Source organism: Nematostella vectensis, chromosome 11 (genome assembly GCF_932526225.1).
Source record: "Nematostella vectensis chromosome 11, jaNemVect1.1, whole genome shotgun sequence".
Classification (NCBI taxonomy): domain Eukaryota; kingdom Metazoa; phylum Cnidaria; class Anthozoa; order Actiniaria; family Edwardsiidae; genus Nematostella; species Nematostella vectensis.
The window spans coordinates 7,094,525-7,113,800 of NC_064044.1; the positions used below are offsets into that span (position 1 = coordinate 7,094,525).

At 41.7% G+C, this 19,276-nt stretch overlaps 1 protein-coding gene across 1 annotated transcript; it reads left to right on the forward strand.

Moving 5' to 3' along the window:
- The first annotated feature begins 2,968 nt into the window (after positions 1–2,968).
- Positions 2,969–17,874, forward strand: LOC5505278 (bifunctional heparan sulfate N-deacetylase/N-sulfotransferase 3). The gene is made up of 10 exons (XM_048734383.1): positions 2,969–3,311; positions 7,813–8,717; positions 9,965–10,204; positions 11,441–11,626; positions 12,283–12,411; positions 12,607–12,789; positions 14,620–14,843; positions 15,348–15,519; positions 16,110–16,378; positions 17,030–17,874. The coding sequence occupies exons 1-10, from the start codon at positions 3,191–3,193 to the stop codon at positions 17,241–17,243; spliced, it is 2,643 nt and encodes an 880-aa protein (XP_048590340.1). The 5' UTR covers positions 2,969–3,190; the 3' UTR covers positions 17,244–17,874.
- The last annotated feature ends 1,402 nt before the right edge of the window (positions 17,875–19,276 follow it).

A 19,276-nucleotide genomic window follows, 5' to 3' on the forward strand; every position in this document is an offset into this window, starting at 1 on the left:
ATTCCATAAATTTGAAAAGCTGGCTAATTCTTTTAAAATTTATGGTATCTAAATTGTGTTGAAATATCATTAAAATCGTATTTTACCACATAGATTTATGTGAAGAATAATCCTCTTTTCTGGTTTTATAGATTTTGATCTTTCCCGAACTTCTCGGACCAGAAATTCACATGGCTAAAATATTAAGAAAGTTCTCGGAACCTCGCAGTCACCCGAGACTTTTCGGGTAACTTTTTTGCTTTAGCAAAATTTCTAAAATAGCCCTGTTGAGCGTAATCATTTGGAATACGAACCAAGGGAAAGTTTAAACTGTTTCTAAAACATGAAAGCGGTTCTCCAGAAGGAAAACATGCGAAATTTTGAGCAAAAATGCAAAATAAAGTTTTCGGGCCCGAGAATTCTCGGGTGTTTCGGGAAACGGGCGCCTGTTCAGGGCGGCACTTCATGCTTTTTCACGTCCTCTTCAGGACGGTACGCCGGCAAAAATTAGCGTGCGCGCGCAATCGAACGTGCGCGAGGCGGCGTCCTCTTGCCGGCGTCGTGGATCTAAATCCCCCTAATGTGCGCGGTTCTGTCCTTGGATCATAGTAGCCACCGTGTCTGATGGTGCGTGGGGTCTAGTTATCTAGCGGAAATGGCAGCAACTGATCGCAAATTACCAACTAAATCATTTAATGACGAGTCACGGAATGCCAAATAAAGATGTTCTGCGTGTAGAACCCCAGCACAAACTCGAACTTACTTTAGATAAACAGTGTCAATCATCATGTTTGTGCTCTCGTGTAAATCATCGAGTGGATCAAGTGTTTTCTTTTATTGGCCGCTATTAGCTGATGCTGGTTGTGTGTGTTGTTGTTGTTGTTGTTGTTGTTATTGTTGATGTACTCCCGGTAGCCAGCTTTGATGCCTTCCTGTTGCCACTGATTACTGCTACGGATGTTGATTGTTCTTGTTGTTGTTCACGTCCTCTCTTTTAGAGTTGTTTATCTACGATGATGTTGTGACGTTGCCGCCGTGCTGTTTTTACGAGTCTGTTGCTGGAGGTTGCCGCTGGGTTGTTGGTGGGTTGCCGCTCGGTTGCTGCTAGGTTGTTGGTGGGTTGCCGCTGGGTTGCTGATGGGTTCCTGCTGGGTTATTGTTGGGTTGCCGCTGGGTTATTGGTGGGTTGCCGCTGGGTTATTGGTGGGTTGCCGCTTGGTTGCTGACGGGTTCCCGCTGGGTTATTGTTGGGTTGCCGCTGGGTTGCCGCTTGGTTGCTGATGGGTTCCCGCTGGGTTGTTGGTGGGTTGCCGCTGGGTTGCTGATGGGTTCCCGCTGGGTTGTTGGTGGGTTGCCGCTGGGTTGTTGGTGGGTTGCCGCTGGGTTGCTGATGGGTTCCCGCTGGGTTGTTGGTGGGTTGCCCGCTGGGTTGACTGTAATTTGGCCGCCGACTCCATTGCGCCTTTATAGATGCCTCTACTACTACTACTCGCTGTTGCTGCTGCTTTCTGTTTTTCATTTTTGATGTTGTTGTATCGAATCGATATGGTTGGTTCCTCCGCCGATGCCACTTTGGAGAGCAGCCGATCGCATCCCGAAGCGAGGCCGACTGCAGAGGGTCATGGAAATGGAGAAGCGAGGAGCGCTTTTCTTTTGTATATCCTTCCCGTGATACTTTGCTGGCGTGCATAATCCTTCCCAGGATGCATTCCGAACAGGACGTGACCCTTTACCAAATTGAGACTCCTGGTTACGAGGCAGATTGCTTTGTGTCTTTTTTCCTGCCATTTTTTTGTGCTGTGTACCGTTTCGGTCGTTGTTGTTGGTATTTTTTGTGCACTTTTGTGCACTCTATGTTGTTGTTGTTGCCGTCACCTGATGCTGGCTGCTGTGATGCCCGCTAACCCGCAGTTGTTGTTGCTTTTTGTATACTAGTTTTCACCACCCGCGCCATATCAATATTTGGGTGACCTTAAATCTCGCTCGGCCAATCTCTTGGAGGCCTGGATCTAAGGGCTTTTCAAGACTTGTGTGATAAAGATTTGACCAAGCGATAAAGTTTTTTTGACACATTTTTGCCTCGAGTCTCAAATTGAAAGGAATCAGTATTTTTCACCATGTTTTATGGAGATCAGGGAGCGGGTAAACTTTAGCTCTTCTAAATATGGGCATCAATGCCCATATAAGGCAATGCATACGAAGGACACTATCCGTGGGGAATATGTTTGATATGGGTTGTGCAAGTTGTCGGCTCGAAAATGTAGTTGTTGGCTCCTCCATTTTTTGTTTTTCTGTGATGTTGTTGACATCGTTGCCGCCTCGGCTCTATCGTTAATGTTATTTCCTACAGTAAAAATTGCTGCTGCTCTCATATTATCATGATTATTTATGCTTTACGGTGAAGAACTACCCCTCCTTCCCCTCCCCCCGCTTAGAGCAGCCCCGAAGAAAATAACTCAATAATTCATACCAACTCCTTTTAAAATCGGCCATGTTGCAAACCCAAGTATGTTTGTGGCCATTTATTTTGCTTATCCAAATCTTATCTGCAGAAGGAATCTCGCGTATCACTAGAATGCTCGTTGAAGTAAATAACTATTTGTCATCTGGGTGGACTGCACCGATAAGAGATAATTGCCTTGCGTTTGTTGCGTCACTTTTTACAATAAAAGTTATGCACATTTAACGAAAGCACTTTAGAAAAAGCAATTTGCTAATAATGTGTTAGCTAATAGACATTCATGTTATTTTGACATTTTGATATTGCACACTGTACGCGAAACCCTGTATGTCTAATTGCAAACTTCCATGACTCAAATGCTGCTCCCAAAATTGATATATGCTTACGCCTTTTTTCCTGTTTATTTTCCGTGATATTAAATTTTGACACATTCGTTTTCGATAATTGCTGTTCGGCTCGGACAATAAACGCGCTCTCATGTTACAACGCGTCAATGTGGACAGCAAAGCCCGCCCCCATTTCACTCCAGTACAAAGACATTCACACAATTCGCAGATCAGCCGTGTGATCTCTGCACTGGCATTTTGAACAGAGCAAACACGCGCGCGGAGTTTCCAAAGCACGACGGCTTAGCAGAGCTCTGTTATCCGTCCACATATAAATATATGGAAACCTTATTTTGACCTCTCTCCGCTTGAAAGCAAGATTTCACCGGCTAAAGCACCGGGAGAGCTGCGAGTTTTCATTGAGATGAGGTTTGCAACTCGGTTCAAACGGCTACGACTACCACAACGTGTTATTTTTGCCGGGATTTTGTTCTGCTGGGTCGTTTTCTTTCTCGTGTTTACAAGCTACAGAAAAACTCAGGATGGTGAGTAAGAACTGTTGCTGGGAATTCACGTATTTAGGGGGTTTTCACGCTGGGTCTGGACTATATTTGACCGCAAATTCACCCTAAGTTCTTGCTAAACATTCGGCTGTTGGGATTCCCTAGCTTACAAGCATACGCGCTGAACGATCCACTGTTAGTTCTGTTACAGGAAATACCAACACGTCGGCTCATTAGTCGCTGTCAGTTCTAGTTTATAAAAACTGTGCAGTGTTATTTTTGGAGTTAATTTCGGGTCGAAGTCGCTTTCCATTTATCGTGGAATATACAATCGCTTCCAAACATTAACTGCAGGGCATTGGTCTCCTGGGTATTTTCCCTTTGTGCATGCATAGACCTAGCTGTCCATTTATCCATCTAATCCACAGCTCGAACTGTATACAACTAATTTAAAGCGAGGAAGGATTTTAGTCTTGCATGACCGATAACCACGCATCATAGCTCTCTCACTTTCAGCTGCCATGTTTACATTTAATTCTGTATCATGTATAAAGATTAATTCCAATTTCTTGGCAGCCTAAGACAAAGATTAGACAAGATTTGTAGAGGTTTTGTCGGGGTATTAGAGGTTTCTTAGCATTTCATACAATGTTTATGAGGAAGGGTGTAAATCAAAATGTAAACTGTGGCCTCCAAAGACTGCCTAAGATGCTATCACGTTGGGTGTCAATTTACACCGCGATTGAGAAACCTCTTATGTTTGTCAAAGAAAAACTTACTGAAATAGCTCTTAGCAAGCGAAATGATCACACAAACATAAATCAACATTGATTATCCATGGAATAATAACAATACTCCCTTTGCAATTTGTTTTTGGGTTATATTTTCCCGCAGATTGTGTGTTTATGTTAACAGTAGACACTCTGTCTGTGGAAAACGACAACACGCGATGCGAGCGGTTGATTGAAATTCACTTACGCATAAAGTTATTGCAATAACGTTTCTTTTCGCATTGATTGGTAAAATGTTATTTGACTTATTAAAGGAAGATGAATTGTCTGTTGTAATGCAATTTTCGCACGTTAGGGAAGAAGATCTTAGCGTCGTTCAGATAACATGTGGTATGGAGTGCGCATAAAAGACCGCTTCCCGCCTAAATACGCCGCTAAACCCCTGTGGAGACGGTATCGTCTGTCTGAGGCAGAATTTTGCCAATGAAAAGTAGAACTCAATAATGTGAAAATCGTAGAATTAATCTCACACAAAAAAATCTCACTTCTTAGCTTTCACCTTTTCATCTTTAAAAAATACTTTCCTTAGAATCGCAGTAAAAAATTTTACGGCATTATTATTTTTACGGCAATATACATAATAGCTTAAAGCCGACACTACTTTTTTGAATAACTTTTTTTTATGTAGATGTTCTAATTCGTTCCAGTTATAACATTGTTTGCTTAAGACTATTTTGTGTGCGTTCTGTTGAACAAAGTTATAAACACGCTTTTTCCTCTACTAATATGAAAATAGAGATCGGGGAATTGTTTCCCTGTAACCAGCCCACGGATTCACAAAGGTCTAATATAATTTTATTTCCTGATCTGACCACATTTCCGCCTAAAAGCCGTTGGCCGATCCAAATCCTGTAATTATGACGAGCCTCAAACTCCTTCAACAAATTGAACTTTTATCTTCTTTATGAACTATATCAAAGGCCCATCTTTTTTAATTGTTGTTATAAATGCTTTAATTTGAGATTCAAATGAAGATCGTTTTGGGGAAACCTCGACCAATAATTACTCCAGTTTTGAGTATTTCTACATATTCCCTAATCATAAAAACTCGCCAAGAAAGCAATAAACCACCGAAAAGATGTTTATCAGCGAAAAAAAAAGCCGAAGTTTTATTGTTATCAACCCCACCTTTCAAACTAGCCGTTTTACTCCCTTTATCAGATATAGACGATTTTGGTGAAGAAAAAGACAAATTGAGGTTTTATCTCTGGCAAACCATTACCATTGGGCCCTCCGGCAAATTCGTTTGGATCAAAGTAACACCCATTTTTGCCCTCAAGGAATGCTTCCTTTTTCGCTCAGGTTAATTTACAGTTCACTCTGATTTAAATTGCATATCTCTTTACCTTTTTTGGTATGTAGGTCTTTAGCAATTACTAAAAACATTCCAAAAACAAACAAACAAACAAAACTCTATGTTTTCTCGTATGACGCAAAAAACTGATCTAAGCTCATGCTTTACTCTCTTCTTTTCATTAGCTAATAAAAAAGACAGCTTTTACCACTTTTCAAGACCTCTACTGAAATGTACAACTTTTTCTACCCAAACTATTTTGTTATTGCTTTTCCTGACATCGCAAATGGCAACAAAATCAAGGACCTCCAAATGGTCCCCTGAAATTTGGCTTTGCACGCTATATAAAGTGCAACAATTGCTCCCAGAACAAGCGGTTTCTGTAAAGCGTTCCCGAAGGAGTTTCGCGTTACATTCTCGAGCGGTAGTGCAATGCACAAACAACTATTTGTATGGGCTTGCTTTTCCAACTTCTTTTTTGTTGCAAAAGGACAGAGTTTCCAGATTGCTCGCAGTAATTTCCTGGTGTTCGCGAATACCGCGAAGAAACAACATGTCTGGAATAAATATCTCATGTTATCTTTTGCAGCAACCTACCTATTCGTTTATTTGTTTGATACGAGCCATGAAGCACTGCGGGTTACGAAACATGTTTTGTCCTAGTGCAACCTTATTAGAAATAGGTGTAAATAGAAAGTAAATTTTCGCCGTGAAAATTATTTTTGTTAGATAATTTCCACCTTCAAAGATATATAGTGAAAATATAGATGTTTAAAGTCTCTCATATTGCTCGCACATTGCTTAAAATAATGAAAATTGGGTCACAACTTGATAATTGAATGAAGAGGCGGTTTTGCAGTCTTAATGTGAGGTGAATTGTTCTAACTGGGCGTCTCGACTTGATTTGCTAACGGCTATATCAAGTGATAAAAGGCCATGCTTGAGCAAACCCTTCCTTATTGCGGATTTAAGTTTAATTAGTGCTAAGGTTATCAATTGGTTTCGAGCCACATTGCCATCATATGTATCTAGTTTTGAGTGCTGTTTCACAGGTGTTCGGTCAACTATGAAATGATATTTACCCATAAGTCATCTGTGAATTCATACTCTGTGGTAAAATTTAGGGTATCAAGAAACTCTGGTCTTCGTTGCTTTGCCAGTTTATCATTTGCGAACTCTTTCGGTTTTTAGAGAATTTTAGTATTATTTTAGTGTTATATTTCCCGATAAGACTATTAAATCATAGCTTACTTATTATAAAATGCCCAGAACCTCGGTGAACAAATTGAATTCTGGCGAAGAAGTTTATTTACCAAATCCTATTAACATTTTCCGTAGTTTTTGTTTGAAGGGATGTTTTCTGGGAGTTGGTTCGACTCGCAAACAGGCCAAACATATTACGATGGGATTTTTTCAGTAAAACCGCACTTATGAAAACGCCAATTAAATCCCTCTTTGAAGAGCGATTCCGCAGATGAAAAGCAGTCGTTCTCTCCATGTGTTTCCCATTTACCTGAATATACCTTAATTCCCAAACAGCGGTTGTATTCGATAGATACTCGTTAATTGCAATCTTGGTATGTCCATTCCCATCCCTTGATGGCCCTTGGGGTAAAATGTCTGATCGCCAAAACTTATTTTCAACATGTGGCACCTCCGAAATCCGCGTTCCTGTGTGTGTGGATCAGCGGCACGAGTCAGTATTCTCATATGGCTATGCAACGAATGGAAACAACGCTGAAATAATTTGAAAAAGGTCAAAAGCCTAATCTGGGCTCACAAAAAAGAAGCTATGAATTCACTATGCCAAAAAAGACAAGCCAAAAAAGGCAAGCGCAAAATTTGTGGGCTTGTTACTTTAGGCTTTTCAAAATAGGATATTCTGGTCTTTTTTAATATTCGAAAGTTTAGCGCGTTTTAGGCGTCCCGCAATGAGCAATGAATTTAGTGTCTGCTCTCAAAACCACCGACAAGTTAGCCTTGGGATCCCCACTGTGTTCAATATGGTTAAATGTAGCATGATGGATGTTTCTAACACTAAGTACTGTCACAAGACTAGATGCCGCTCATACTAGAGTAAATAAGTTGCGCATCTAGTTTATAACACCAAAATACTTATCATTCAAAATACTGGGTTTTTTTTTCACCTGTTTTATTAATCGGCAGTTCCCATTGAACAGCCACGGTCTCCTTTTACGGCAGTCGCAATTGTATTTTTGCTGCGCTCGACATCCTGCACGTCAAACCATTATGTGTTTATCTCTTCATTAATTCAGTGATCTTTATTAACCAAGGATCATTCTCCTTTCCGCAGGTGAGCCCTCCGGCAACGCGCTCTCCACGCTCACCTCGCGCGACACCTATTACAACACGCGAGACGCCCGACAAGCCATTATCTGTTTATCTCTTCATAAATTCAGTGATCCTTATTAACAAAGGATAATTCTGTTGTCCGCAGGTGAACCCTTCGGCAACGCGCTCTCAACGCTCACCTCGCGTGATACGTATTACAACACGCGAGACGCGCGATGGCTCACCACCTCCAAGGAACACAACAAAAACTACAAAGTGCGCAAAAAGTTACTCCTTGTTACGCGAAACCCGCCGAACGAACGCTTCAAACTCGCACAAGTGCTGCGGAAACTCCTCGATGGATTGAGAATTACTTATGAATTCACCTTCACAGAAGACAAGGTGTTCCTAGACATTAGACATGCTCTCAGGCCGGATGTACTCACAGGTCGCTACGCTGTCATTATATTCTTAGACATACAATCATACTTAGATCTTAAAGACATTTTAAAGGAATGCATTCTTGATTATTCCAAGAAGTTCAGTACTGGGATCTTATTCTTTACGACAAACTATGAAGGATTTGTGAAAGAGTTTGACCTAGATGTGCGTAAACCCCCAAAAGAAAAAGGACCCCTTTATAACATGGTGAATAGAACCTCTAGTCTTCTCCGGATCACTAAAGATGGCGGCCAGATTGAGAAGCCACGTGTTTCACAAAAAGGTGCTGGCACCAGATGGGCGTATCTCAGTTATGATCCAAGTAGAGCCCCTTACGAGACTGTCAGCTATGTCTTACCGAGTCCGCGGTCAAAATCGCGTCGCAGTTTACAGAATTCTCCCTACGACCGCGCCTCGGTGGTAATCGACCCTGGCACAAGAGATGGGATCCAGCGGGTGTTTTTCGCAGGAGGCTTCCCGTTCTTCCTTCACTCCATGTTGTTTATGGACGCCGTGGATTATTTGTCTCCCATGCCGTTGATGTTCTCGCTTGACAGGTACTTGCAGATTGATGTGGATGACATATTTATTGGAAGCTCGGGAATTAGGATGCAGAGGAGAGATGTGGAGGTAAGTGGCCTGGTTTCATATAGTTGTAACAGTCGTTAAGGGTTGTAACAGTCGTCTGGAAATAATGCATAACCTATCACCATCTACCTGGTTTCCATATAGTCGTAACAGTCGTAAGGGTCGTAACAGTCGACTGCAAAAAATGCATTACCTATCACCATCAACCTGGTTTCCATATAGTTGTAACAGTCGTTAAGGGTCGTAACAGTCGACTGCAAAAAAATGCATTACCTATCACCATCGACCTGGTTTCCATATTGTTGTAACAGTCGTTAAGGGTCGTAACAGTCGTCTGGAAATAATGCATAGCCTATCACCATCTACCTGGTTTCCATATAGTCGTAACAGTCGTAACAGTCGACTGCAAAAAATGCATTACCTATCACTATCGACCTGGTTTCTATATAGTCGTAACAGTCGTAAGGGTCGTAACAGTCGATTGCAAAAAATGCATTACCTATTACCATCGGCCTGGTTTGCATATAGTTGTAACAGTCGTAAGGGTCGTAACAGTCGTCTGAAAAAAATGCATTACCTATCACCATCGGCATGGTTTCCTTATAGTCGTAACAGTCCTAAGGGTCGTAACAGTCGTCTGGAAAAATCCCATTCCCTATCACCATCGGCAGTTAAAGGGACTACTCCTTCAGAATTCTGCTGCCCGTAAACAAAAGATCAAAAGGTGGCAAACCCTAGACGAGTGTTGCGACCCTTACAACTGTTACGATGGTCGCGACCTTGTTAGCCATACCTTTGTTATCGTTGCCTATTCAATAATGAAACACAAATAATGTTATGAAATCTCCTAGTAACCACTATAAACAAAGTTCGATACTTTTTTTTACATAATTCAATTACTATTATTGCAATAGCCTTTCTAAATTAGCCGATGGAAATGGATGCTCTTTGTCTCTTTTGATATTTTGCTAGAATGACAAAATGGAGGCTGGCAGAGACTGTTTACTTGGTGACTTGAAGCCTGAAACATGCAGGCGGTACTCGGTGTTATTATCGCGGAAAACCCGCTCCGCTCGGTGGTCGCCATCTTATAAGAAAAGAAACACGTGTCCCCTTAATAAAAAGAAAAAGCGAGCGAGCGAGCGAGCAAAGAAAACAGACAGACAGACGGACAGACGGACGGACAGACATCAGACAGTAGATAAACGTAACACGAAGCTTAAATGAATAATATCCTCCTTTTTGCGGCCAAACATACAGACACTAAACATTACACGTTATGTCACCAGGACATGTTATCAGTTCAGTCCATGTTGGAGCAGAAGATCCCAGGATTCAAGTTCAATCTTGGATTCTCCGGCAAGGGTTATCACCGTGGCAACATCGACGAGGATGACGGAGACGATGCGATACTCGAGTATGCCCACCGCTTTACTTGGTTCGGTCACTTGTACGATCACGAACAAGCACACAAGTTCTCTCTTCAAGAACTCGTCAGATCGATGAAGAGGAACAAGAAATTTGCCAAGGTAAGGGAGAGAGTCTGATTTGGTTGTTGTGTCGGTTGTACTTCAAAGACTGAATAGTGAGCAGTCGTGCTCTTTACACAGATTAATCAATACAATCCACCGAAAATTGATAGTCGAAACTGCCAAAATTTTCGTCTTTATTACACTCGTTTTCAGTCACACGTGCACCCTGTACCTTTTGTTTACGCGTCGCAACTGTGTTTTGGTGGACGTCAATTATAACTTTGCAATATTCCAATTCTGCATCTGTCACAGCTTCCAATCGATCACAACTAAAACAGCATCAAAATGAATCGCCTTCTTAGCACAGGGGAATACCGAAAAACTCGAATTGTTTCTTATTGCGTTATTGTTGATTGGACGCCTGGTGCTTCTGGCGCTCTCTTATTGGTCAGCGATCTAACGGCCGCCGTAGCTACGATCGAAATAGCTTCCGTAACTAAAAAACCAGTCGCAACTCGAAAACGAAAAACACAAGGTGCACGTTTGGCTAAAAACTAGTATAAGACATTTTCAGGCAGACCCTGATTGTCATTTTGGAGACTTAACGGTGGATTTTCCAGACGTACTTAGTGCGGCGAATTCCACCTTGGTGTGAGGAATGTTGGAGGAGTAGAAGTGGTGGAGGGGAACGAATGGTGATACGGTTGAAAACAAAAAATAGTTTGAGCGGAGAGGTCGACTTATCTTAGTAGAAAGGACTGAAAAGTAGTCCCTAGCAGGCGCGTTCCCAGGATTGGCTGAGGGGGGTGCGCATTCATAAGTATCATATGATAAGAGCATAGTATTTGAAGATTCCTTAATAAGAAATGGCCCACTTTTGGCCGCTAGGGGGGGGGGGGTGCGTACCCTGTGCACCCCCCTGTGTACGCGCCTGCTTAGGGAACTTGAAGTCAGAGGGAGTTAGCGGAGGAAATTTGAGTTAGTTATTAGGGCCCCACTGTAAATGGTCGCCAAGAAAAAAAAAATTTCCGAAAAGGTACGGTGATGTCAATAAATGTTATTGTGGAGGGAGTGATGCTAGTAAATGTTGAGAGACAGGGAAAGGACAGTGAAGTAAAAAGATTGAGCCACACCATTTTTGTTGTATAATTGTAGCCTGAAGAATACAAATTCTATGAAAAGAATAGTTATTTAACTAAAAGTATTCTTTAGAACTACCTTTACACAAAAAAAACTGAGAAAGGAGCTTTGCTTACTAAGACTGCAAGTTGTTGTTGTTTTTTTCTTTCACAGGATCACGGCATACCGCTGAACACATCGTATGCGGTCGCGCCACATCATTCAGGGGTGTACCCTGTGCACGAAGCTCTCTATACGGCCTGGAAACGAATCCACAGGGTTACCGTCACTTCAACTGAAGAGTACCCTCACCTGAAGCCCGCATGGCTCCGCCGAGGCTTCACCTACAGAGGCATCAAGGTGCGATAAAAAAATTCTCGCTCCTGCGATATCGACCTCTTTTTATTAAGATAAGACTATTTCCCTAGAATATTCCACTTATTATTTACGTTTCTTCATTCTGATTTTTACCATTGATACAGTTATTAAACCCAATAATATTTGGTATAACGTTCAGTAAAGCCTCACAATGAATACCTCTATTTAGCGGGTATCCAATTGCCATTTTCAAATTCTCCAGCATTCAACTCTGAGATATATCCATTAGCCAAAAACCTCTATATAACGGACACTTTTCAGCCTCAAGTGTGCCCGAGTACTCCCCACGTCCACCCTATGAAATATTCATAGTTCCGACGCATGCATCAATATCCAATCAGAAAGCAGAAAAAAAGAAGCCAGCTAAATGCTCCCCACGTCCACCCTATGAAATATTCATAGTTCCGACGCACGCATCTATATCCAATCAGAAAGCAGAAAAAAAGAAGCCAGCTAAATGCTATCCACGTTCACCCTATGAAATATTCATAGTTCCGACGCACGCATCTATATCCAATCAGAAAGCAGAAAAAAGAAGCCAGCTAAATGCTCCCCGCGTCCACCCTTTGAAATATTGCCACGGTTCTTGCAATAGCTTTCGTGATTGACGTTACCATGGCTACTGTAATGTGCCCCAGGTCCTTCCCCGTCAGACGTGCGGTTTGTTTACAACCACCAACACGTTCAAGCAGTTAAAGGGTGGCAGGAGAGCTCTGGACAGGAGTATTCACGGTGGGGAGCTCTTTGAGACACTGCTCAGGACTCCAGTAAGTACCAAGCCTACGATTGCGTGACATAATAAAGACCTCTCTTTTTTCATTGCGTTACATATAATGGTAATATTTGGGATCACAGATTCAAAAGTCATGATCACGTCTTGTAAAGACATGTTGTGATTGCGTGACAAAATGGCGGTTCTGATTGCCGGACTTAATGGCGTTATTGTTGTGACTGCGTGACAGATTATGGTCGTCATGACGCACATGACGAACTACGCCAATGACCGCCTGGCACAGTACCTCGTCACCAGTCTTGTGAACTTCGTGGAGACGTGGACGAACATCGAACTTCGCAGCGCCCCTCCCTCTCAACTGGCGGACATGTACTTTCGTATGTTCCCACAGGACAAGTCGCCACTTTGGCTGGTGAGCTAGAAAATTCTTCTTTTTGGATAAAAAGATTGAAAAAATGGGCCGGATAGTAGAAATCAGCTGTTTGGGTTTCGCTGTGATCACCATCATAAACATCGTCGCCATCATCATCGTCATCATTACAACTACCGCCAACACCATCGCAATCTTCATCATCATCATCACCACAACTACCATCCCGACCAACATCATCGGCTCCAATGCAATTGTTACCAACACTTTCATACCATCATCATCATCACAACCACCACCATTATCATCATCGCAACCACCACCATTATCATCATCATAACCACCACCATTATCATCATCATAACCACCACCATTATCATCATCATAACCACCACCATTATCATCATCATAACCACCACCATTATCATCATATAACCACCACCATTATCATCATCACAACCACCACCATTATCATCATCATAACCACCACCATTATCATCATCATAACCACCACCATTATCATCATCATAACCACCACCATTATCATCATCACAACCACCACCATTATCATCATCACAACCACCACCATTATCATCATCATAACCACCACCATTATCATCATCATAACCACCACCATTATCATCATCATCATAACCACCACCATTATCATCATCATCATAAACACCACCATTATCATCATCACAACCACCACCATTATCATCATCATAACCACCACCATTATCATCATTACAACCACCACCATTACCATCATCATAACCACCACCATTATCATCATCATAACCACCACCATTATCATCATCTTAACCACCACCATTACCATCATCATAACCACCACCATTATCATCATCATAACCACCACCATTATCATCATCACAACCACCACCATTATCGTCATCACAACCACCACCATTATCGTCATCATAACCACCACCATTATCATCATCATAACCACCACCATTATCATCATCATAACCACCACCATTATCATCATCGTAACCACCACCATTATCATCATCATAACCACCACCATTATCATCATCATAACCACCACCATTATCATCATCATAACCACCACCACTTTCACAACCATTACCATCATCATCAACGCAATCACCATCTTCATCACCACCACTATCATTACCGCCGCTTTTCTCAACCATTACCATCATAACCAACGCAATCACCATCTTCATTACCACCACTATCATTACCGCCGCTACTCTCACAAACATTACCATCATCATCAACGCAATCACCATCTTCATTACCACCACCGCCAATTTCACAACCATTACCATCATAACCAACGCAATCACCATCTTCATCATCACCACTATCATTACCGCCGCCACTCTCACAAACATTACCATCATCATCAACGCAATCACCATCTTCATTACCACCACCGCCAATTTCACAACCATTACCATCATAACCAACGCAATCACCATCTTCATTACCACCACTATCATTACCGCCGCCACTCTCGCAAACATTACCATCATCATCAACGCAATCACCATCTTCATTACCACCACCGCCAATTTCACAACCATTACCATCATAACCAACGCAATCACCATCTTCAGTACCACCACCATTATTACCACCGTCAATTTCAAAACCATTGCCATCATCATCAACGCAATCACCATCTTCATTACCACCACCATCATGACATCCACCACCATTATCACCACCGCCAATTTCACAACCATCGCCATCATCAACGCAATCACCATCATCACAACCACCACCATTATCTCCAGCGCTAATACTGTGTTTGTGTTTTTCTAATCTTTGGACCTGGTTATAAGTAACAATCTTTTAACACAATTGCTTCATTTTTAGAGTCCTTGTGACGACCCTAAGCGTCACCTGGTCATTTGGGATAAACAAAAGTCTTGTGCCAAGTTTCCCTCATTCCTTTTGATCGGGCCACCTCATGGAGGACTGGAACTACTGCAGTCTCTAATCCACTTGAACCCTGATGTCCTACGCATGCGCAAGACCAATGATACCGCTGGGGAAAGCGAGTTCTTTAGTAGTGATAATTACCTCAAGGGTATAGACTGGTGAGTGATCACCTCCGCCCCCTACCCCCCCCCCCCCCTTCCCCCACGAGCTACCTAAGAGAAAATGGTCCGCTAAATGGGTATCCGAATCCAACTCCACCACGAGCTAACTAAGAGAAAATGGATAACCGAATCTCCCTCCCCAAGAGCTACCTAAGAGAAAATGGTCCGCTTAATGAGTAACCAAATCTCCCTCCCCCACGAGCTACCTAAGAGAAAATGGTTCGCTTAATGGGTAACCGAATCTCCCTCCTCCACGAGCTACCTAAGACAAAATGGGTGAACAAAACGTGCGGAATGTTTACTTGCGTGTGATAGGCCGAAACAAGCATTTCATTGTGTGTGATAGGCCGAAACAAGCATTTCATTGTGTGTGATAGGTCGAAACAAGCATTTCATTGTGTGTGATAGGCTGAAACAAGCATTTCATTGCGTGTGATAGGTCGAAACAAGCATTGCCACACGTCCCTTGCCACAAGATGACATACCGTATTTATTTATTAGGTACATGCAGCGGTTTAAGAGTCCTTCGGACCCGAACCAAGTGACGTATGAGCCGAGTATGCGCTATTTCACGAGCCAGGCCGCCCCGCGACGCGCAAGCGCACTACTCAAAGGCGCAAAGATTGTGTTTGTACTTGAAGACCCCGTTATGATAGCCTATGCACACTACAAGGTAACTACGCTTAGGATATTTAAATATATATATATTTACGCCGATGCCCTTCTTGTAGTTAATTTGGCATCCGTGGTTCTCGCGGGTCCTTAAAAGTCTTAAAATGTCATGTTTTTATTTCAAATTACAAATCCAAATGTATTCAATTTCACGTTTTGAAGGCCTTTAAAAGTGTGGTAAAAATAGTATCCACTCGTTGCAAATTTATTGACATAAAAAAAAAATTATTGCGAATGTTATGCTTTGGTTGATATATTTGGATTGTTACTGATGAAAGTGTTATATTTGTGCAAGTCCACGCTGGTATTAGATTTTGTAAGTCTGTAATGTAATGTGTCAATTTGTTGGCTGTCCAGCTGCTTGAACCATGGCCATCTCAAGGCCAGGAAACATTCCTTCTGTCTTTTATGTCTTTATTAGACTAGCAACTTCTTCAAAAGGTCATTAGTAGTTTGTAGTGTCAGGCTTGAGAGTTTTGGAATAGTATCCCCTCGTTGCAAATTCATTGACATATAAAAGAATGCCATATTCGATACTGTAATAATTGTGCGTATTTAGTTTTAAAACTAGCTATTTTCTTGTTTTAACAGCACTTCAAGAAACTCAACAAAGTCGTCGATACAAAGTTTCACGAGCTTGTGACCAGCGGTACTACGCCCGAGCTAGAGAGCACGCGCAAAGCGATCTTGCGCCCAGGCCACTACGCCGAGCACATCGGTAGATGGATGAAGTACTTTGATCCTAATTACATGCTTATCGTCAACCTTAAAGACTTGGTTACTCAGCCGGTTGCCGTCATGAACGATTTACAGGAGTTTCTTGCACTAGACCGTCGCCATGACTACGAGAATTACCTCAAGTAAGTTAATTTTAGTAGAAACTTTCAAATGGCCCACATAACGCTCACAGCCTTATCGACTGGGTCTCTAGCGCGGGCCTCTTTTCACAGGGTCTCTTTAGCATGGGCCTCTTTTTGCTGGGTCACTCTAACATGGGCCTCTTTTAATAGTGTCTCCCTAACACGGACCTCTTTTCACAGGGTCTCTTTAGCATGGGCCTCTTTTTACTGGGTCTCTCTAACACGGACCTCTTTTTGCTGGGTCTTTCTTACATAGGCCTCTTTTTGCTGGGTCTCTCTAACACGGGCATTTTTTAACAGGGTCTCTCTAACACGGGCTTCTTTTAACAGGGTCTCTCTAACACGGGCCTCTTTTCACAGGGTCTCTTTAGCATGGGCCTCTTTTAACAGGGTCTCTCTAATACGGGCCTCTTTTAACAGGGTCTCTCTAATACGGGCTTCTTTTTGCTGGGTCTCTCTTACATAGGCCTCTTTTTGCTGGGTCTCTCTAACACGGGCATTTTTTAACAGGGTCTCTCTAACACGGGCCTCTTTTCCACGATTCTATCATCTACAGCCTTCCATTTCTCGTAATTACGGTATACGTCCACAAATCGTACCTTCTAGCTTTTACTTAACATTTCATATAACATTGCTGAATTTTTGTTTCAGATTTAACAGGACAATAAATTCTTACTGCTTAGTTCAATCCCATGATTTACCACGCACCTGTTACACCTACGAAAACAACACTCCAAGCATACTAGACGAGTCCACGATCAAGTACCTCCAGCGGTATTACGCAAAGCACAACCACAACCTCATGCGAATAAACCAAAAGATAAAATTCAAGCTCCCTTATTGGCTGAAAGACATCGGCAAATGAGGCGGTCTTTACATGTGGACAACTCAGCTGGTCTAGAGACCGTGGCCTGGGAACTACGCGGCCTGGTCTGTGAAGAGTGACCTGGGAACAAGTTGACTACAAAAGGAATATGTGACGAAAAATTTGACCCGATTACAGCTGTCATGCGCAGTGATAAACTCGGCACAAGCCAACCTCAATCAAGTAATTGATTGTAGAGACCGCCATATTGTTTTTTGAATGCAAAGCACACTTGAGAAGACTGGTAGTATAACTTAATTTATCATTATTTCAATGGTAATTATTGTACATATATGAATGTATATAACCGTAAAACATTTTCACGGATGTTATAACCTGTCTAAAGACAGTTCAATCCATGTCACGGATACTTAGTTTCCTCGAAATAGTAGAGTCTATTTAAACAAACTTCTTTAAATAGAAAAATGAAAAAGAAAAGATTTTATTTTTTATCAGAACGAGTACCCGTAGTTTTATAACAAAATTATATACTACACATTTCCTGTTATTGCAACAAATATGGGATTACATCAAATGTATGTATAGCTATTATATTATTGTAAATAAAAAGAAAATACTATTTACTGAGAGACGGAAATGGGAATTCTTAATTAAAGATATGTTTATATTACTCATGTTGTCACTTTTTATCACGGGTATTATGTTTTCATATTTCTATTGTATTCCTGTCTGATATTCTGTTAGCCCAAGGTACATGAACATCCTGCTACACTCTTTTTTTTTATGAGAACGTCTAATTTTCAGTTGAGGCTGGAATGTTCTAGTCTGCTTAGGGAAAGTTCATTTATTATCCCGAGGGGGAGGGGGGGGGGGGCTCGAGAAATTTCCAAGGTCTAAAGGGGGGGCGTCGAAAGTGTTTGGATTTTAAAAGGCGGATCAATTATTCCTTTGGGTGTTATCGCTACTATATAATTTGACGTGTCAAATCATACTTGGTTTAACTTGTCTCGGTTTGGGGGCAGTTATTTGGCATGCACAATCCAGGAGTTCAGGATACGTATCAAGCCACGTCTTATCTAAGCAATGCAAACCTGTATACACCCTAAATACATCTTTTTATGGTTTCCGCTATATAATATTGTTAAGTGCTTATGTTCCATATCTATAATATAATCAAAACGTTTTAATGCTTTACTGTAAGCGCCCATTCTCCATCATCAAAATTCTCGCTCATATCGTGTCTTCCTCCCTTTTCTCTTTTCTCGTGCTGCGCTTTTCTTGCAAAGCGAAAAGCCTTTTTGCTTTTTCTACGTCATCTATAGCACCAACCATTATCAGGTTGCAACCTGAATTTAGTTACCCAAATTCCTTCCCCTCCACTTTCTGTCCTGTTTGCAGCTAATCTCTTAATCGTCCATATAACATTGTCATTGCCGTTCCTTCCTTTGCTCCTTCTTTTATTGGTTTTCGGGAGGGTGGGTGGGGGGGGGGCAACGAAATAAAGGGGGAAGCGTAAGCGAGGGCATGGAAAATTTTGTTCCTCCTGAAGGGGGGATCAACTAATTTTATCCCTCACTTTTATCAAAATTTCCCCCTCGGGATAATAAATGAACTTTACCTTAGGAAGCGTGCGTGACACTAAAAGCAGCTGCTAAGCGGACTAGGAATGTTCTTATTTTTGGAGCATCATGTTCTTAACGATTAACTTTTAGTGTATATAAAAATATAATACCCAATGAATTATTAGGAAGAGAATTACACAATTGATCAATAGCAATATAAGATATAAGGTTCTTATGTGCACAATTTGATATCGCATTTTAGAACGCAGCACTCTAAAAAAGCAATATTTTGCTGCTATCTGAGCCTCGGCATGTTCTTAGAATTTGGTGAATTGTCAGGCTGGACGTTCTTATAAAAAGTTTCTTATAAAAAATAGTGTTGTGCTTTAAGGAAAGGGAGCTTGAATTTCTAAATTGAAATATAAAAAAGTTGAACCGAAACTTTCTACAGTTTTCAATATTCGGCAAACTCTTGCTGACGATAGACGATTTCCAGCAGCTAAATCGCCT